A 20,851-nucleotide genomic window follows, 5' to 3' on the forward strand; every position below is an offset into this window, starting at 1 on the left:
GCTTTGCAAACTTCCCAAATGATCGACAGTGCAAGTGCACTCCCATTAGTGGGAATGCACAGAGGTCTATGACAAAGATCACCAAGGTTTCATATGAACTTTTCAGTGCTGTAGGTTTTAGTAATTAATTCCCTCTAAGGTTGGGAGGCTTTTGGTGGTTTCAGTAATATACCCTAATGTATTATGTTTTTATCTTAAACTGTGTTGTATGTTCTATTCTATTTCCGTGTTGTGCTGGTCATAGACTGTAATAAACCTTAAATTTGAATTTGAACTTGAACAGTGCTGTAGAGATATGAACTTTTCAGTGCTGTATAGGTGAACATGCCACACAGTGAAATTAATAACAGGCATCCATTATTATTTCCTTACCCAACTAAAGTCAGTTTTGTTGTCTCTTGATGATTTGGATTTGAATGGCATGTATATAAGGATCCATTATCAAGCTGTCAAAATAAAATCAAACCATTGTGTTTCCATAAAGTTTTCATTTTTTCCATACAACCTTTACAGATTGACAAGACACAAACAATAATGAAAATGATCTACAGAAATAATCAGACGCAAATAATTCAAAAATCAATGTAGATGTTGGGGCTCTGACTTCAATCCATGTTTACAACTGATACTATTAATACTGGCACTGATCAGAGAGGATATCTCCAGAATTTTTTTTAACATCCATCCATCAGCAAAAGACAGCCAGTGTGTTCGCTTTAGCACCAGATGTTTGGAGAAGGGCTAGGAAAATCAATCAATCAATAGAAAGAGCAGTAATGAGAGGAGAAAAGGGGGGAGGTTGAAACAGGATGCAAAAATGGGAAGGAGTCAGGGAATGTGGCAAGGAATGGGAGAACAGGGTGTAGAGATTGGAGTATGTCAGGTGTAAATATGGAGTGAAATGAAGAAAAAGGAAAGATGAAAGCAAGAAAAAGGATTAAAGCAGAAGAAATGAAAGAATTGGCAAAGAATAAGGATCAGGGAAGAAAGGGGTATGGGTAAGGACAAGAGGGAAAGGAATATAAGAAAAGGAGAGACACTGGATAGCAAGAAAGTGGTAAGCAAAGGAAAAATGAAAATGAAAGAGAGGAAACCTGGAGGGATGAGAGGAGCTGAAAGAGGAAGACTGGTGGGGGGAGGGGAGGGGAGAGATGATTGTCAGGTGCCATCCAGAATCCAACCCAAAGGAGACTCTCTCAGATGAGCATGTTGTAGCTGAGACCTTCAGCCCTGACAAAAGCCCCCTAGGATCCAACAGACCTGAGCAGCTGAAGCTCGTTACCCTTCCTGGAGTAAGCCCCCTTGGAGAAGCTCTGTAGTTCTCTTGACCCACCCCTAGAACTCCCTGCATCACCCCCAGGAGCAGAGACCATGCCAGGGCCAAGCTCTACTACCAGTAGTGAAGCAGTCACCAGTAGCATAGGGAGGGCATAGGTGGCCTGTGCAGTGGCACCCTCATAGTGCCCCTTCTCTTTTCACCACACGTGCAGGGTGAAACCTTCTCTCCCTACTGTGTGTGGCTGTGGTAGTGGCAGCAGTGGTGGCTGAGCTGTGGGCTGCTCTGCATGTGACGTGAAGAAAAGGGACACTGGGGGGGCTGCCTCCAGGTACACATGGCAGCAAGCGCAGCAGCCCCAATGGCCGTTGTGCACCAGTTCTTGGGACCCATGCACACAATTACAGCTCTGCTCCTGGTAGTAAACTAGCTGATTTGGACCACCCTCCTGATGGGCCTAGTCAGGAGAAAGGGAAAGCCAGCTCAGGGACTTGCTTTGGATCAGAGTCAGCCTGAACTCCAAGCTCCTGCATAAATTTTAAGCCAGCCTTTGCTGGTCCAACAGTTCTTTCTTTGAGCTCTTGCCTCCAGATGTTGCCTTGCTATACCCAGGAACTGAAAGCTTGACTCCACCTTTATAATGTACATGGAGAACCTGGATCAGGAAAATCAAACCCTGTGGGCTCACGTGGTCCAATTGACTACTGAGGTGAGTGCCCTACAGGAACAATTCTAAATGTGCCCTATGGACACTTTCACCTATGTCAGTTGGCCAGAAATGCCCAATCACCCCCACTTGAAAAGTCCAAGGGAGATCCAGACCATTTTCCTTCCTTCTGCGCTCAATGCCAGCTGTACATGGAAATGTCCATAGAGAACTTTTCCAGTGATCAAACATAGATCTGCTTTGTCATCAGCCTGCTAAAATGGCAGGCTGTCAGGTGGATCACCCCTCTTCTACTACAAACCAACTACCTCTTAAGAGAATTTCGAAGTTTTCACAGCCCGCCTGAATCTGGTCTTTGTATATCCTCAGAAGGCTGAGACAGCCAACTGCAGAATTTGAAGGCTGTGGCAAGGTCAGTGTTCTGTTGTTGACAGTGTGACAGAATTCCACCTATTAGAATAAGACCTGAGATATTGGCCAGGGTGGAATGACCAATAGCCCTCTATTTCATGAACTTGCTGTGCTTCAGGATAATGGGCACTTTGAGACACATTGCCAGGCTCAAAGTCATTCTTTGCACCTCCCAGCTCCCACCCATTGACCACCTAGCCCCTCTAGAGTTGCTTTGGCTGACCTGGTAGAAAAGGCCCAGTGTGGACAATACAGTGCCCGTATTGTGGTTATCCAGGCCATTATGAGTGGGAGTGCCTTCAGAAGCAACTCCAGAGTCCTCTTGGAAACACCCACCCCAAGTCAGGTGAAACCATTCTACTTGGGTCTGGACCCAGGATACTTTCCAGACCTTGATAGGCTCTTGGTGCATCACATTTTCTGGATTGTCCTCCATCTGCCAGATGAACCAACTCTGCAGGATCCACCCTGGTTGACTTTGGCACCTCCAGCACTTTTGTGGACAGCGTTTTTGCCCAACGCCAGGGGATATCCACCCAACCCAAGGCTGCTCCAGTTCTAGTGGAAGCCATAGATGGCAAAACCTTTACACCTGATACAGTGACTCCAGAGACTATGATGAGATAGGCCACCACCAGGAAAGCCTATCTTTCAGGGAAAGCGTTCAGTTTAATCTTGCAGCAATCATTTCCCCCTGCTTCTGTAAATATGTTGGCTGCCTCTGTATGACTCAAAGGTCTGTTGGAGAGATAAGGACTGTTGTTTCCATCTCAAGTTCTCTTGTTTCCACCTCAAGTCTTCGGGATGGCAACATGTTCCCCTTTCCCCAACACCGCAAGACTTGCTGAATGCTATGCAGACTTTCAGGATATATTTGGGGGAAAGGAGGCTGATACCCTTTCCTCTTACCATCTCTATGACTGTGCCATCTATCTGGGTCCAGGGTCCACCCTGATCCTAGCAGGGTGGCTATACTTCTTCTCGGAACTTGAGCTGGTGGTCCTTCAGGACTTTCTAGCACAGAACCTGTAAAGGGGGTTCATATTAGGCTTGTGCCCGAAATGTTTCGGAGGCCATTCTAAAGGCCTCCGAAACATTTTGGCGCTGGGGCGGGATTCGGTGCTTTGGCACCGGCGGGGGTAGTACTTTAAGGGCGGGGGAGGGTGTACTCACCCCCCCGCCACGTTTCCCCCGCCGGCACTCTCCAGATTTCAAGCCCCTCGGGGTGGCAGCGTTCCTCCCTGCCGCCCCATTCCCCCCCGTCGGCCGGAAGTGGCTGGAAGTTGCGAGCGCCCACAACTTCCGGCCGACGGGGGAACGGGGCGGCAGGGAGGAACGCTGCCGCCCCGAGGGGCTTGAAATCTGGAGAGCGCCGGCGGGGGAAACGCGGCGGCAGCGGGGGGGGGGTGAGTACACCCTCCCCCACCCTTAAAGTACTACCCCTGCCGGTGCCGAAGACCATTCGGGCACATCCCTAGTTCATATGCCCCTCTATGTCACCTGCTGCTGCCCCAGTTCTCTTAGTCAAAGAAGAAATGTGGATAACACAATTTTTGCAATGACTAACAGACTTTTAAGAAAATCACTATACACAAATGGTGTAGCTGGCTCTATGGTCCCAGGTGTACACTAAGCTCCTATAGGGAGTATGCAATCTAGCTGTGTTGTTTCCAGCTGCTACCTTGCTAGACCCAGGTCTGGACAGTGATGGAGAAGAAATTAAGAGTGAATGTAGAAGAAAAGACTGAAGCATCGGAGGGGAAGAAAAAGGATGTAGTAGGAAAGAGAGAAAGAAGAAGGGTTGAGAAAGGAAAGGAATAAACAAAGAATGAAACAAAATGAGAGAAGAGTAGAGTGCAAGGGTGGAGAATGTGAGGAGAAGAAATTAGAAACCAATGGATACAGTGAGGGGGAAATGTACTGAAGTGAGTTAGAGAGAATGAAAAATCAATTGGCAATATGACATGTGGGAAATGCAGTATGACAGGATAGTGATATAGTTGGAGCAGAAGAATAATAACCTGTATCTTGGATTGAGGTGCATGACATCATCACAAACCATGGCATTCAGGTATCCCTATGTGGCACTACATCTATACCAAATTTGGTGCAAATCAGTGCAGGCATTATGAAGTTGTTGGGGATAGTCACAAACACATGGACAGAGGGACACACAGACAGCAAGGTGATCTCATAAGGATACTTTCCATGTGGAAGGTAAGCTAAAAAGCAGAAAGAACAAGGGGAAGGCATTGGACTGGGGACTATAGAAAACAAAACGTGGCAGGAAGAGAAAGAGGGATGACATAGGAGGAATCAATCAGGCAAGGAAGTAAAATAGAACTGCACTGAGGCTGCTTCTCGAGATCAGCTAACTGGCAGGTAGCGTTAGAGAGCTTTGTCTGCCCCAGCTATAGCAGAAGTGCACAGGTAAGGGAGCATGGCTAGTTAATATTATCTGGCAACATGGAGTTAAAGTTCTAAATAAAGTAGTTTACTTAGGAAATCAGGGAGATAGATTGAGACTGACATGCCTCATTGCTAGCTACATACAGGAAGAGGGGAAGGGAGAAGAAGGAAGTCTGTCTCTCAGGTTAGAGAATGAAACCTGAGGGTTCAGACATAGCATGGAACCATGGGTCCAATGAATCCACGATTCTGAACCCCCTCCCCTCACCTGCATTCAGACGTTGCAGTCAGTGAGACTGCAGAGAGGCGAGGAAGCTGGCTGTGCATGCTTCATTCCTGACAGAAGGACAGCCTGTACAGCCAATCAGGCCAGAGTAAGAAAGGAGCTTCCTCCCTCAACCCCGGTCCTGTCAGGCCCAAACTGTGGTGCCAGCATCCCAATGTAGTGCTGGTAACGTTAACCCAGAGTTAATGGCAGTGAAACTCCATTCTGACAGAAGGTACAGAGTAGCGTTTGGTGAGGGAAATGGCAGGTCCCTTTTTGCCCTTAGGTCCGGTTTGCTGAGTTTGAAGGCACAGCTTCAGAAAACAGAGGTGAAGGGACCTCCCATTTCCCAGTATGTCCAAACTCAGCTTAATATTATTATTATTTTACATTTTATATCTCACTCTTCCTCCAAGAAGCCCACAGTGGTGTACTACATACTTAAGTTTCTCCTTACAACAACCCTGTGAAGTAGGTTAGGCTTATCAGTCTAACAAAGGGGAATCAGAATCGAGAAAGCATGGTCAGAGACGGAATGCCCATAATGGCTATCTCTACCCCAGTGCCTAGTGGCCAATAGCATTGCTAGTGCCAAGAGTTGATGCCATCAGGAGCAGCATTCCCAACAGCTGGAATAAAGAAGAAGTGAAGCAGAGGCTGCTCCAGACCCTGCAACTGCCCATCTAGGCCAGGGCAGTTGTGAAAGTTGCCAACAGCACATGCACGCACGCACACACACACACACACACACTCTCTGCTCTCAGGCTCCCCTCTATTAAGTGCAACTCACACATGCTTACTAGCGAACCAAGTCTATAGGCACTCCTTGCTGAGCATCCTAGAATTTGATTCTGGCCATTTTGCTGGTGATAGCTGCTAGTGATGTGCACAAAACTGTGGAGGTGAGGTTTAACACCAAAGGAGGGGTGCCTCTTTAAGGATGGGGTAGGGTGCACTTACCCCCCCGCCCAACGTTTTCCCCCCGCCGGCGCTCCGTTTTCAGAAAAATCCATGGTGCAGCAGCATACCTCCCTGCCGCCCCTTCCCCCGTTCTTGGCTGGAAGTATCTCCTGCACCCATTGCGCCTGACATGTGCGACAGGCGCTCGCGCAGGCAATACTTCCAGCCACTTCCGGGCAAGAATGGGGGAAGGGGCGGCAGGGAGGTATGCTGCTGCACCATGGATTTTGCTGAAAATGGAGCACCGGCGGGGGGGGGGGGGGGAGTGGCGGGAGAGGTAAGTGCACCCTCCCCCACCCTTAAAGAGGAATCCCCCTGGGAGTCAAACCTTCGAGCCGGCGCCACCTTCAAACTGGTTCAGAAGCCTTTAGAATGGCCTCCAGACTGGTTCATGCACATCCCTAATAGCAGCATTGGACTTAATCGTGAGGATTTCTTCTCCTCAGTGGATGGAAGGTATCTGGAGATAGGTTACTCCTCCCATTTGCTTCGCAGACAGGATCCATGTCAATCGCTGCAGCTTTTTGACCTTCCATAGGAGGATATTCCATCCAATTTTGGAATGTAGAAAAGCAGAAACAAACTCCATTTAAAGAAATACAAGCTGTATTATACATTTTTTAAAAAAATGACTCTTAACAGAGAAGGAGAACCTAATACAGAAGTTCATCTCTTGAGCTCAAATTATTCTAAAGTGAAACCCCTTGAAAATACTACTGACCTATTCTTTTGGTCACTTGAAACATGCAATGCAGGACATCCTCCATCCACTGAAAAGGAATCTTCATGCCAGGTAAGTCCAGTGTTCTTTTCTCCCTTAGTGGAGGAGGATATTCTGGGATGGAATATTTAAAAACAGAATTCTATCCCAGGTGGGACATTTCACTGTCTGGACATTATAGTTTTTTGTTTTGTTTTTTGTTTTAAAGAAAAGGTGAGGCAGCTTCAGCAGAGGGTAAATATCTAACGTGGAAAAGGTTTTCATAGTAAGAAACAGTAGAGCAGGTAACAGCCCTAGAGATCCTTTCCACAGAACAACATTATAGCTTTGGATGAAGTCCTTAATGCAAATTAAAGTGAAGAGCTATATCATTCCTCCCTCACAGATAGGGAAGAGAGGTCAGAGATTATTACCATCTAAATACTACCTTTGAACCTAAGGGATGGTGAGCTGATAGATTCTTATAACTGAGAACTTTTGTACACATTCCACAGGGGACATCTCTGAACAGTCAGAGGGTTTAGCAGAACAAATTCCTCAAGGTGACACCTTGACAGAGGATGACCAGAAGTTGATTTATACCCCAAATTAGTGGCAAGGAATATTACATCATGTTTGAAGACATTTGGAAAAAGACCCTGTCCTAGATCTCTGCAAAGAAAAGCCACTATCTTTTTGATATTAGTATAAGAAATAATCTACTTAAATTTAATCTGCACCACCTTGGGAAGCTTTCCACGTTGACTCACAGATGTGACTGTTTACTTCTAAAAGCCAGAAAGCCCGCTTCCCCTTGTTATAGTCAAAGGAAGCACTTGTCTGTCTCCCTTGTCAGGCTTGCTCTCCAGGTGTCAGGGGACGCTGTGATAGAAAGATTCAAAGAAGCAGGAGCATCCATGGAGGGTCAGACCCCAAATCACTAGAACTGCAAACACTTTGTTCTTCTTGGTCAATTAGCAGGTACCAGAATCACCTCATTCTGCCCTATGTTTAGTGCAACTCTGGTTTCTATTCAGCTATAAAGTATAAAACATCTGACAAATTATTGATTGGAGAAGCAAAGAGATGTTCTATATGAAAGCTGTGGGGTTTTTTTAAAGCAAGGTTGATTCACTTTCCTCATTGGAATCCTCACTTAAACTCATTTTGGAGTTGTGAGTTCTCCTCACAAAAACAGCTATTAAAGTCTACAGGAGGTTTTACACACAGGGCTTATACCCCGAATCTCATTCGGGAGAGTGTGTGTGCATTCAAACACCAGCCAAACTTACCCTGAACTCCTGTCAAGATCCTTGGACCCACTCAACACACAAAACAGGCTTTGTGATGCGAATTCTAACTTATCTTGATGTATGTCCAGGTTTTAAAAATGCTGTTTTTAAGTTACTTTTCCTGAAAACGCAAACAAGGAGAGGTGCGGACCTAAAATCATTAGCATGATAAGCACATGCTCTCTTCACAAATGCAGATCAGTCTCTGCAGGGAACTCTCCCCCCTTCCCCGCCGCCTCCACCATTGACTAGGAAGGAAAACACTGTCACCTGCCATGTGTACTTGTTTCTAGAGTAAACCTAGAGCAGAGGGAAGCTGCTTCCTTCAGTGCCACGAGTGTACTTTGTGGTGGCTTCGATCCACATTTAACCCAAAGCCTGAAGCCAAGTGCAAATAATTCCCTGGGGAAATATTGCCCAGAAAAGGAAAGGGGGCTGTTTCTCAAAGCAGTAACCTGGAACATGATGTTCCTCCACAGCTGTTTTATATGTGGTTTTGCAAAACCAAATAGGGTGAAGCCAGAAGACCCAGAACAATTGCTCTGGGTTCTAAAATTATCACTGAGATTAGATTCTGAGACCACCTGCACTGACTTATTTACTTGTCTCCTGTAGAAGATTCTCCAGCACAATGGAGTTGCATCCATCATTACTTGGATAAAAGAAATCTCTGGAAGGTCCTTCTACAGATAGACTATTAGCACCTGTCTGAGAGATGCAATCACACCTCATGCCACAGATGATCCACTAGAGACCTGGAAAGAAATCTGTTCCACAGAACTGCCTATGCAGGTCACCATGCATACTTGAGAACATGTCCCTATTTTCCCATTCAGGTGAAAATCCACTCTGATGGACTTTGCAACTGATGTGATGGGAGTCTGGATCTTTTCTCGCTCTTCTTTCTCATCTTCTGGGAAAGGTAGAGAAAAGCTTTGTATTTGTAGAGATGAAAAGGGAGAAGGAGCACCAAAAAAACCCCTGTTTCTGTGGGATAGGGAAGACAGGAACTGGGGAAGGCCTTCTTCTGCAGAAAGTCACAAAGGTGAAATGATAGACATGGCACTGTATACGGAGCAAGTGTGGATACTCTTCTTCCCTGAGGGACAAAAACATTTTTTTCTTAAAAGTCCTTCCATCTGCGGATGTATATGATCAGGTTAAAATTATCATAACCCCAGGTTCTTTTTCGTTGTGATTTACAAGATGCAATAAATAAATATGCACTTAATAAAGCAAAACAGATAAGGTCAATACATACTTAATACGATTAATAACGGCCTATAGTGACAACAGGGAAATAAGAGACAATGCACCTAAGTAGATACTGGGTGAGTGGCAATAATATAAGTGCATATCCTTGCTAGAAAGGGAGAGGGGGGCATGGTCATGATGGTTGTAGTGTAAATCTTTGAACTGAAATTGTCAAATTAGAAACTCTTTTCTGAAGAAAAAGGGGAAAAAAGAAACACACTTACCTCTTGTGCACAGATATTCAGTTTACCTGCAACCGGCAAAAACTGTCCCAGTACAGATGCTACAGCATTAGTTGCATCTAAGAAAAAAATTACTGCAATTAATGTAATGCATAAATATAAACAAATACATAGCTCTATAAATAGGATATATGTTTTAGAGAAACTGAGTGTGGATTTTTGCTAAATAAATAGACACATTACATGAGTTTAGCATTGATTTTTTTATATTTATACATTCACCCCTAATTAGGTAAAGAGGCACCTTTTAAAGTAGAGGTTCTCTCTTATGTTAAACAGGGGGAGAACGTAAGAACAGCCCTGCTGGACCAGGCTCATGGCCCATCTAGTCCAGCATCTTGTTTCACACAGTGGCCCACCAGATGCCACTGGGAGCCTACAAGCAGGAGTTGAGGGCATGCTCTCTCTCTCTTGCTGTTACTCCTCTGCAACTGGTATTCAGAGGCATCCTGGCTCTGAGGCTGGAGGTGGCCTATAGCCCTCCAACTAGAAGCCATTAATAGAGCAATGTCCCTGCTTAACTCAGGATAGCATCCCTTTTAATGGTTGTTGCTAGGATTCCCTTGTGTTATTGGCCCTTTCTGGGACAGGGAACCATCTTCTCTTTTGTTATGTAAATTGTTTTGATACTTTAAAAAAATGTAGTATATAAATATTCTATTTAAAAATAAACGTATGTCAAAACCCAAATCTGCTCAATTTATCACACACAAATGCTAGGCCCTGCCCAAGCCCTGCTGACATCTGAGGTGGCTCTGTAAGCTGCTTTCCTCATGACATGCAAAATGGATCAGAGGAATTTCCCTCCTCTGTGCCTCAACAAACCTTCCTCCTCCTTCCCCCAAGAGCCCATTCCCCATGGTCACAAAGGAATTTCACTCTCCCTGGTCCACAAACGCCCCTTTCCTCCTCCTCTTTACAACCTGGATCTCTTTCCTCATCTCCCCAACACACAGCTTCTTACCTCTGTCCCTTCTCCCTGACTGGACCTTTCTCCTCCACAGCCCCTTTCCCTTGTACTTACTTTGTGGTGGTGGCAGCAGCAATGTGCCACTGCTGTTCCTTGGTTACTGGTCTTGCTGCCTTTTGAAAAGGCAGGAAATGGAGCAGCAGTGGTAGGGCAGGCAGGCAGAGGGCACATTAGGGCAGTGGGGCAATACCACTGCCTCAGGCCACAACAACACATTGCTGGGCCAAACCTGACAAACACACAAAAAAGCAAGGCTCCTAAGGGAGAAAACACACCCACACAACAAATTTCTGCAGCAAAATGGAAGCAGTGGCAGCAGCCTGGGGCTCAAGCAGGGCTGTAGCAAGGCTGAAGTGGGTCCACGGACCCCCACCTGCTCCCCCCACTCCGGATCTTTGCTGCAGAAGACATGGTAAAAATAAAACCTTCTCAGCATGCCCTTTCTCTCAGTTCTGTGTAAATAATATTGCACGCTTCCCACACTCTGGTCAGAAGGCAGCACCTTGCTAATGACTCAAGGAGGTGGAAGAGGAGAGTGAAGAGTGGATTGTTTCCCATTCCACCCTGTGGGCCCCCCTCCCTCATGGGCCCAGGGGCATTTGCTCCTCTCCCATTCAGTTATAGCTATGCTCCTGGGCTCAAGCCTCTGAAAGGCTGTGTCCAAAACAACTCTTCCCTGCTGTCCCCATTACATATCTTTACACTTGCCCCATAATATGCACTTCCTAAAGCTGCCTGCCCCCCAATTGTGCATATTATGGGGAAAGTATAAAGATATGTAATAGGACAGCAAGGAAGAGTTGTTTTGGACACAGCCTTTCAGAAGCTTGAGCCCAGGCACATAACTATAACTGAAAGTGGGAGGAGCAAATGCCCCTGGGCCTGTGAGGGAGGGGGGCATAAAAGGTACATAAAATGTACACCTGAGTAAATCATTAGTCAAAAGTTATCTTGACTATCAAAAATTTTAAGAAAAAAATCCAGGAATGATTACTTCCTTAATCATCACATGAAAAGAAAGTGATGCTTTCAACACAGATCCTAAGAAAACAATCCTCTTGTGAAAATAATGCTTCTTGAAATGCTGTCACAAAATTATTAATTTTATTAGCATACCTCACCAGTTCAGATGCCTTTATAATTGGTAACCCAGTGACACCAGGTGGATGGTTTGTGTAAATGCAGATACATGCTTTCCATGGATTCCACTGAGCCTTTCCTCACAATCATTTCTTGACAGCATTAAGTGTTCAAGTGTTTTAAATGGTTGAGAAGTCTAGACATTTTCCTCAAATCTCATGCCTCTTGTTATGGGATACTACATTTTCTCCAAGCTGAAACACTATGTTTTATAACTTCTAAAATACTTCCCTCAAGAAAGCAGATTTATTTCTATCACAATTGCCCTGTGAAATACGATGAAATTTGATGAAACTTGGGCCTACAGTAACAATACAGAAAGGTGGGACATGACACCTGAATAACTATGGATGTATAGCACATTATGCATATCCTTTAGTAGAAAAAAATTGAGGCGTCATGATCCTGTTGAGCATCGTCACGATCATGTTGGTTGTATCACAGTGGTTGTATCATAGTGATGATGTACAAGGGTTAGCTAACTCCGGTGTTTGTCCCTGCAAGGGTTAGAAACTGCAAGGGTTAGCTAACTCCAGTATTTGTTGATTGTCCCTGCCTGGAGGGGGTGGAGTTAGCTAGGGCTGTGGGAGGCCCCACATTCCTTTGACTCACATCCTGTGTCAGTTGGAGGACTACTCTGTGAAGAGCAGACACATCTTGGAGAGGTGAGCAAGCTTTTCTAAGCATCTAGCCCTCCCCCCCTTCAAATCAACTAACAGGAGGAGGGGAAATTTTCAGGGGCTGGTTTCTCTTTAAGGGATAAGTCCTAGTCTCTGTGTGTGGGTTTGTAATTGCAAGGGTTAGAATTTGAAAGGGTTAGATAACTCCAGTGTTTGCTGTTTGTCCCTGCAAGGGTTAGAATTTGTAAGGGTTAGGTAACTCTGGTGTTTGTTGTTTGTCCCTGCAAGGGTTAGAATCTGCAAGGGTTAGCTAACTCCGGTGTTTGTCCCTGCAAGGGTTAGAAATTGCAAGGGTTAGCTAACTCCAGTGTTTGTTGATTGTCCCTGCCTGGAGGGGGTGGAGTCAGATAGGGCTGTGGGAGGCCCCACATTCCTTTGACTCACATCCTGTGTCAGTTGGAAGACTACTCTCTACATAAGAGGTGTAGGGCCAAGAGCATAGCGAACAGGAATAGCAAACAGGACATAGGCGTTTTGCAGGAGTTTAGCGGGAAGTATGCGGGGGAGCTTGGAACAAGCCCCAGTGATCACAAGGAGACTGGTGGAGAAGAGAACGTAAGTTCAAATCCCTTCCTCATATTCTTGGGAAAGGCTGCTTGGACAGTAAATACCTGACCATTACAGCTGAGTCCTATCCTTCTAATAAGCTATCTCTAAATACTGTAAACAGCCAACAAAAACAGTATGAAGACAGAAGGCCAGCAGGGGAGGGGGCACTTCCCAGTGTATTGCACAGAGTGCCACATGTATGACTATTTGCCCCATGGGCAGAAGTCATGGTTGTGTGCTCGGTGCAAGGAGCTCCTGGCTCTCAGGGAGCAAGTTCGTTCCCTTGAGACCAAGCTGGCAGATCTGGAGAAGCTCAGAGAGACAGGCATGTGGACAAGACCTTCAGGGACGTGATAGAGACATCCCACTCCAGGGCTGATAGCTTCTCTGCTGTCAGAGAGAATGAGGGTCTCGGGCAAGGAGGACATCAGTCTGAAGAAGAGGGAAATGCTCCTTTAGAAGGGACCCTTCCATGGATGATGAGCCCATATCCTCTCGCACAGGGGATATTCCTCTGGGGGGTGGGGGCCTCCTTGTAGTGGGTGATTCGATCATTAGAGATATAGAGAGATGAGTTTGTGACCCGCATGTTGACCGCACGGTGACTTGCCTGCCTGGTGCGAAGGTTGCGGACATCACGCAGCGTCTACATAGGCTCTTAGGCAGTGTTGGGGAGGAGACAGCTGTTGTGGTGCATGTCGGCACCAACGATGTGGGGAAATGTAGTTGGGAGGTCCTGGAAGTCAAATTTAGGCTGATAGGTAGCATATTGAAGTCCAGGACCCACAAGGTAGCATTCTCAGAAATGCTACCTGTTCCACACGCAGGTAGTGAGACAAGCAGAGCTGAGGGGTTTCAATGCGTGGACGAGACGTTGGTGCCGGGAGGAGGGGTTTAGATTTGTTAAGGCACCGGGATACATTTTGGGGTAAGGAAGGCCTGTACAAAAGGACGGGCTGCACTTGAACCAAGATGGAACCAGACTGCTGGCACTTAAAAAAAGGTTGCAGAGCAGCTTTTAAAATGACGCCTGGGGAACAGCTGATGCCGTATCCCGTTCGGCAAAAATCATCCTTCAAAGTTTGAGGGTGCAAAGGATTCAGATAAAACAGAAGAGGAAAGAGCAGTACCGCATAAAGAGCAGACAGGAGACTGTGCCAGCAGGTCAAAGAGTCAAAAGAAAGATAGCGTACATCAGGTGAGAGATTCAGCGTATAGGTGCTTATATGCCAATGCCAGAAGCCTCTAAGCCAAAATGGGTGAGCTGGAGTGCTTGGTGGCTAACGCAGGAATAGATATAGTGGGCATAACAGAAACATGGTGGAACAGTGAGAACCAGTTGGACACTGTAATCCCTGGATATAAACTCTATAGAAAGGACAGGGAGGGACGCCTTGGAGGTGGAGTAGCACTGTATGTTAAAGAAGGCATAGTATCTAGAAAACCTGGGTGAACTGGAGTCCTCCACAGAAACCCTGTGGGTGACAATACAAGGCCTGAAAGGGAACGTGCTACTGGGGACGTGCTATCACCCTCCTGATCAAAATGCTGACAGTGACTGAGAGTTGCAGCAGGAAATCAGAGAGGCGTGAAGGAGAGGCAGGGCTGTAATCATGGGTGATTTCAATTACCCACACATAGACTGGGTAAATTCACAGTCAGGTCAGGACAAAGAGGTCAAATTTCTAGATACGCTAAATGACTGCCCTAGAACAGTTGGTCTTGGAACCGACCAGAGAGAAGGCGACCTTGGACTTAATTCTGAATGGCACCCAGGATCTGGTGCGGGATGTCAGTGTCATCGACCCTTTAGGGAACAGTGACCATAGTGCCGTCAAATTCAGCATACATGTGGGGAGAGAATCACCAAGGAAGTCTAACACAGACACTTTGAATTTCAGAATAGGAAACTTCTCCAAAATGAGGAGTATGGTGAAAAGGAAGCTGAAAGGGAAAATTAGGAGAGTCACTTCACTCCAGAGTGCATGGAGTTTACTCAAAACCACAGTACTAGAAGCCCAGTTAGATTGTATACCCAAAAAGAGTAAAGGTACCACTAAGTCCAGGAAGATGCCAGCATGGCTAACTGGTACTGTCAAGGAAGCCATAAAAGGGAAGAAGACTTCCTTCCAAAATTGGAAGGCCTGTCCAAATGAAGAGAACAGAAAGGAACACAAACTCTGGCAAAAGAAATGCAAGGCAACAATAAGGGAGGCGAAGAGAGAGTTTGAGGAACATTTAGCTAAAAGCATCAAGAGGAATAACAAAAACGTCTTTAAATACATCAGAAGCAGGAAACCTGCCAGGGAGGCAGTTGGACCATTAGACAATGAGGGAGTGAAAGGGATTATTAAGGAGGATATGGAGGCTGCAGAGAAGCTAAATGATGTCTTCACGGCAGAGGATACTGAGCATATATCTGTTCCTCAACCAGGCTTTTCAGGGATGGCGGCTAAAGAACTGAGTCAGATAGAAGTGATGAGAGATGATGTTCTAAACTGTCTGGAAAAACTGAAAACTAACAAATCATCAGGGCCGGATGGCATCCATCCAAGAGTCATCAAAGAACTCAAATATGAAATTGTTGACCTCCTTGCTAAAATATATAACTTATCCCTGCAATCAAGTCGTGTACCAGAGGAGTGGAGAGTAGCAAATGTAACACCCATTTTCAAGAAGGGATCCAGGGGCGATCCGGGAAATTACAGGCCAGTTAGCTTAACATCCGTTCCAGGCAAATTGATAGAAAGCATCCTCAAGGATAAAATTGTAAAGCACATAGAAGCACAGGCCCTGCTGGGAGTGAACCAGCATGGCTTCCGCAAAGGTAAATCTTGCCTGAACAACCTTTTGGAGTTGAGAGTGTCAACAAGTGTGTGGATCAAGGTGATCCAGTTGACACAGTATACCTGGACTTCCAAAAAGCTTTTGACAAAGTTCCTCATCAACGACTCCTGAGGAAACTTAGCGGTCATGGGATAAGGTGACAAGTACATGTGTGGATTGCTAACTGGTTGAAAGACAGGAAACAGAGGGTAGGTATAAACAGAGTTTTCACAATGGAGGGAAGTAAGAAGTGGGGTCCCCCAGGGATCTGTACTTGGACCAGTGCTTTTTAATTTATTCATAAATGATCAAGAAGCAGGGGTAAGCAGCGAGGTGGCCAAATTTGCAGATGATACCAAACTCCTCCGGGTAGTGAAATCCATAACTGATTGTGAAGAGCTCCAAAAGGATCTCTCCAAACTGGGTGAGTGGGCGACAAAGTGGCAAATGTGGTTCAATGTTGGCAAGTGTAAAGTGATGTATATTGGGACGAAGAACCCCAACCAAGTATATGCTGATGGGATCTGAGCTGTCGGTGACTGACCAGGAGAGGAATCTTGGGGTCGTGGTGGACAGCTCGTTGAAAGTGTCGACTCAATGTGCGGCAGCTGTAAAAAAGGCGAATTCCATGCTAGGGATAATTAAGAAGGGGACCGAAAATAAAACGGCTAATATTATAATGCCCTTATACAAAACTATGGTGTGGCCACACCTGGAGTACTGCGTACAATTCTGGTCACCACATCTTAAAAAAGACATTGTAAAACTGGAAAAGGTGCAGAAGAGGGCAACCAATATGATCAAGGGCCTAAAGCACCTTCCTTATGAGGCTAGGCTATAACACCTGGGGCTATTTAGTTTAGAAAAAAGACGACTGCGGGGAGACATGATAGAGGTCTATAAAATCATGCATGGTGTGGAGAAAGTGGATAGAAAGTAATTCTTCTCTCTCTCCCATAACACTAGAACCAGGGGTCATCCCATGAAATTGATTGCTGGGAAATCTAGGACCAACAAACGGAAGTACTTTTTCACACAACGCATAATCCACTTGTGGAATTCTCTGCCACGAGATGTGGTGACAGCCAACAACCTGGATGGCTTCAAGAGGGGTTTGGATAACTTCACGGAGAGGTCTATTGACGGCTACTAGTCGGAGGGCTGTAGGCCACCTCCAGCCTCGGGGGCGGGGTGCCTCTGGGTACCAGTTGCAGGGGAGTGAGAGCAGGAGAGAGGGCATGCCCTCAACTCCTGCCTGTGGCATCCAGCAGCATCTGGTGGGCCACTGTGTGAAACGGGATGCTGGACTAGATGGGCCTTGGGCCTGATCCAGTAGGGCTGTTCTTATGTACCTCCCCATGTCCACACCATTTTGTGAGCATTTACATTTTAATCCAAAGAAAAATACGCTCTTAGTGGCTGTCCACTTTCTTGTTGTGCTGCTACAGAACTCCAACAGTGCCAAGTGTTGTGATCTAAATAGATTGCTCTATCATTTGCAATAAGTAAATATGTCTTTACCTCTCCATAGGAAAAGTAAAGCATGCATTTAGATAAGAAATACTTGGGATCTATTGTTTATATTTTCCAAGATGTTAATAACTACTTCACAGGGTTGTTGTAACAAGAAACTTAAGTATGTAGTACACTGCTCTGGGCTCCTTGGAGGAAGAGCGGGATATAAAATGTAAAAATACATACATACATACATACATACCTGGCTGAATATACTTATGCTGGTCGTGATACTGGGGGACCAAATGAACTGTTCTCAATTCTCTTGTGTCTGTATTGTTTATACAGAGTATATGGGTACCACCCTTCAGCTGGCAGATTATCTGAAAGGTATAACCAGTTATTATCTTTCAGTAGTTTTCATTTGAAGACTGCAGAATAATTTAGTAAAGACATTCTCATTTATCTTTCTTAAAGTCAACTTGTTGATTTTTAAAGCTGACACTGAATATTTGTGCTTCTTTGGAAGAATTTGCAAGTTAAGTTTAGTTGCACTCAGGCTGTGCTGGATTTGATTTTTGTTCTGTTTCACATTTTCAAAAAATAAGTTTTATTCTGCAAAAGTTTACTGTTTTGTTCAGTAGAGTGCATTAAGGTTTGTTTTTTACTTTAGAAATAGGAAATGAAAAAGAGTAGCTATTAATGATATAACAGATCAACAGAAATGAAACTAATGTACTAAATAGTTCAAAATAACACGTCAGAAGCAACTGAAGAGAAGAAAGACTTAGAGCAAAGCCAAGGAAATAAATTCGGTGGGAAGAAAAGATGAGAGAAAGCAGACAGCAGTCATTAGTGCTGCTCTGGAAATTTAAAAGGAAATATCAAAATCCTTGCAGGCTAACTAGTTCACCATTAGGAGACAGAAGATCGAGAGAGAAAATAGATAAAATACAAAACGTTTGTTTTATCTAATCAAAAGTATAAACAGAAAAAGTTTGCTTATCTGTAACTTATGGTCTAATGGTAATCCACTGACATCTATTAGAATGGGTTCTGTGCCTGCGTGGAAGCCTCTCGGTGTGGACTGTCACAGCTCCTTGTGGCATTTCTCCCCTGCCCCACATTACCACATGGTTGCTATTTAAGGCGGGAAGAATGCCAGCATTCCAGTTCCTGGATGAACGCTGAAGCAGTTGAGCAGCAAAGAACAGGTGAGTTCTATAATGGAGACTTGAAACTACTGCAGTGCAGTGGGGTGGTTCGGGAGGGTCTAATGGATGTCAACGGATCACTACCAGATTATCAGTTACAAGTAAGCAACCTATTTATCTGGGTTGTGATCTGTTGAGCTCCATTAGAATGCGTGTTTAGTTGGCTCACTCAGGAGGAGGAAGCAGTAGTTGTTATTGTAACACCCTTTTAAGAACACCTCTCTCAAACTCAGCCTCCTCTACAGAGCGCAAGTCAATGGCATAGTGTCTACTGAAGGGCAACTCTGAGAACCAGGTTGCTGCCTTGCAGATGTCCTTGAAAATGCCAGACAGATGGGCAGCTGATGTAGCATAGGCTCTTGTAGAATGCGCCCTGATGGACTTAGGTGGGTCCACTTTCTGATGTTTATACGTTAGAAGGATCAGCTCCACTAGCCAGTGGGACAAACGCTGCCTTGAAATGCAGTGACCCTGAGACTGTCCCTTATATGAAATGAACAGTTTCTTAGATTTTCTTATGGGCGTGGACCTTTCCTAATAGTACAAGAGAGCTCTTCTAGTGAATCTAGAAGATTCATATTAGTGAATGGAAAGCCTTCTAAAGTGGCGAGGATGGAGACTTGAAGAAGGTAGGCAGCATGATGTCTTGGTTCAGGTAAAAGTCCGTTACCACCTTAGGCAGGAAAAACTTATCTGTCTGCAGGAGCACTTTGTCAGGGTTGAATCTTGTGTAGGGTTGATCCACACAGGCTCAATGAGCCTGCGGGCAGTTGTGATCACTTCTAGGAATGCTGTCTTCAGGAATACTAGTTTTATATATGAAGAGGCCATTCATTCGAAAGGGGCCTCTGACAAGGCAGAGAGAACTAGCAAAATGCTCCATGGTTCAATAGGTTGACGTATAGGCGGATATAGACTGCCAAGACCTTTCAGGAAGCTCTTACAGCTGGGGTGGGAAAAGACAGACTTCCCATCCCAACTCAGTGTCTAGCTGAAATAACAGCCAAGTGTACTTTGATTGAAACTTTGGATAAGCCTACTGACTCTAGAGAGGTTAAGTATAATAGTACCTTTCTGACTGATGCTTTTAGAGGGCAGAACCCTTTCGAAGATGCGTAATATCTGAACTGCTTTCACTTGCTAGCATAATTTCTTCTAGTGGAAGACTTTCTCTGGTTTAACATAATGTCATCTAGCAGCCTAACCTCCAGGCTGTTAGTTTCAGCATGGCTAAATCTGGGCATAGCATTTGGCCGTCTTCCTGTGTTAGACCTGGGAACTGAGGAAGCCTTCTGTGTGTTTTGACAGTCTGAGAAGCAGTGGAAACCAAGACTGCCTTGGCCAAAACGGTATTATCAAGAAGATGCATGATGTATGACAGAGCAGAAGCTTCACCACTACCCTCCCTATGAGAGATAGAGGGTGGTACATGTATAGAAGTTCTTGAGTCCAGTCTACCTGGAATGCCCAAGGACAGCAGGTCATGACCCACTCTTGAGCAGAACGTCTTGTACTTCGCATTCAGCAAAGTTGCAAACAGATCTATCTTTGGTCGGCCCCAGAGCTGGAAGATTGGGATTATGTACTCTTTGTTCAATCCCCACTCATTTTGACTTACCTGGGTGAAATTCCGACTCAGGTTGTTTGCTAGTACATTGTCCACCCCTTTGATGTATATGGCTTGGGGTTGGATGCGCTTTCAAATGCACCAGTGCCAAATTTGGATGCTTAAGGCACAGAGAGATCTGGACACAGCCCCCCCCCCCCGCCGCCAGTTTAGGTAAGCAATCACAGTGGTATTATCAAGTTGGAGCTGCACCATGTTGCCCTAAGCATAGGCAGGAAAGCTTTCATTGCTTGAAAAATCACCAGGAGTTATAGGAAATTGATGTGTAGGGTCCTTTGGTGAGCATTCCAGTGCCCCTGGACCTTCTTCCCATTGCAATGCCCCCCTGCAACCTGACATGGAAGCATCTGTTGTCACCCATACTGCTGGGAGAGGAAAATGAAAAGATACCCCTTGCAGAAAGTTTTCCAGACAGGTCATAGAACGAATCATCTGGGAAGGGATGACTAGACTTTTCATTAGGTTGTTGGTGGAAGACTGAGAGGAACCACAGTTGGAGTTTCCTCATCTTTAAACGAGTGTAATGTACTGTTGTCTTGCAGGATGCCATGAGACCAAGGAGACGTTGGATTTGCAGCACAGGCTGTTTATTTATTTATTTGATTTCTACACTGCCCTTCCAAAAATGGCTCAGGCAGTTTACACAGAGAAACAATAAATAAATAAGATGGATCCCTGTCCCCAAAGGGCTCACAAACTAAAAAGAAACATAAGATAGACACCAGCAACAGTCACTGGAGGTACTGTGCTGGGGGTGGATAGGGCCGGTTACTCTCCCCGCTAAATAAAAGAGAATCACTACATTAAAAGGTGCCTCTTTGCCAAGTTAGCAGGGGTTGTAGCAGGGATGTAGAGAATCGCCCTCACTGGTTCTAAGTGAGATTATTTCCAGGTAACCTCTATACCAAGGTCTT

The 20,851-nt window shown here is 45.3% G+C and overlaps 1 protein-coding gene across 7 annotated transcripts in view; it reads right to left on the reverse strand.

Moving 5' to 3' along the window:
- TESMIN (testis expressed metallothionein like protein) overlaps positions 1 to 20,851 on the reverse strand; it is a 103,121-nt gene that overhangs the window by 52,779 nt on the left and 29,491 nt on the right. For all 7 annotated transcript variants that reach the window (XM_053289890.1, XM_053289867.1, XM_053289850.1 and 4 more), the window contains 3 exons: positions 17,359 to 17,479; positions 9,459 to 9,535; positions 373 to 446 (listed from right to left, as the gene is read on the reverse strand). In XM_053289890.1, coding sequence (XP_053145865.1) covers positions 373 to 446; positions 9,459 to 9,535; positions 17,359 to 17,479 — 272 coding nt within the window. The remainder of the gene's footprint in view (positions 1 to 372; positions 447 to 9,458; positions 9,536 to 17,358; positions 17,480 to 20,851) is intronic.

Source organism: Hemicordylus capensis, chromosome 1 (assembly GCF_027244095.1).
Source record: "Hemicordylus capensis ecotype Gifberg chromosome 1, rHemCap1.1.pri, whole genome shotgun sequence".
Taxonomy (NCBI): domain Eukaryota; kingdom Metazoa; phylum Chordata; class Lepidosauria; order Squamata; family Cordylidae; genus Hemicordylus; species Hemicordylus capensis.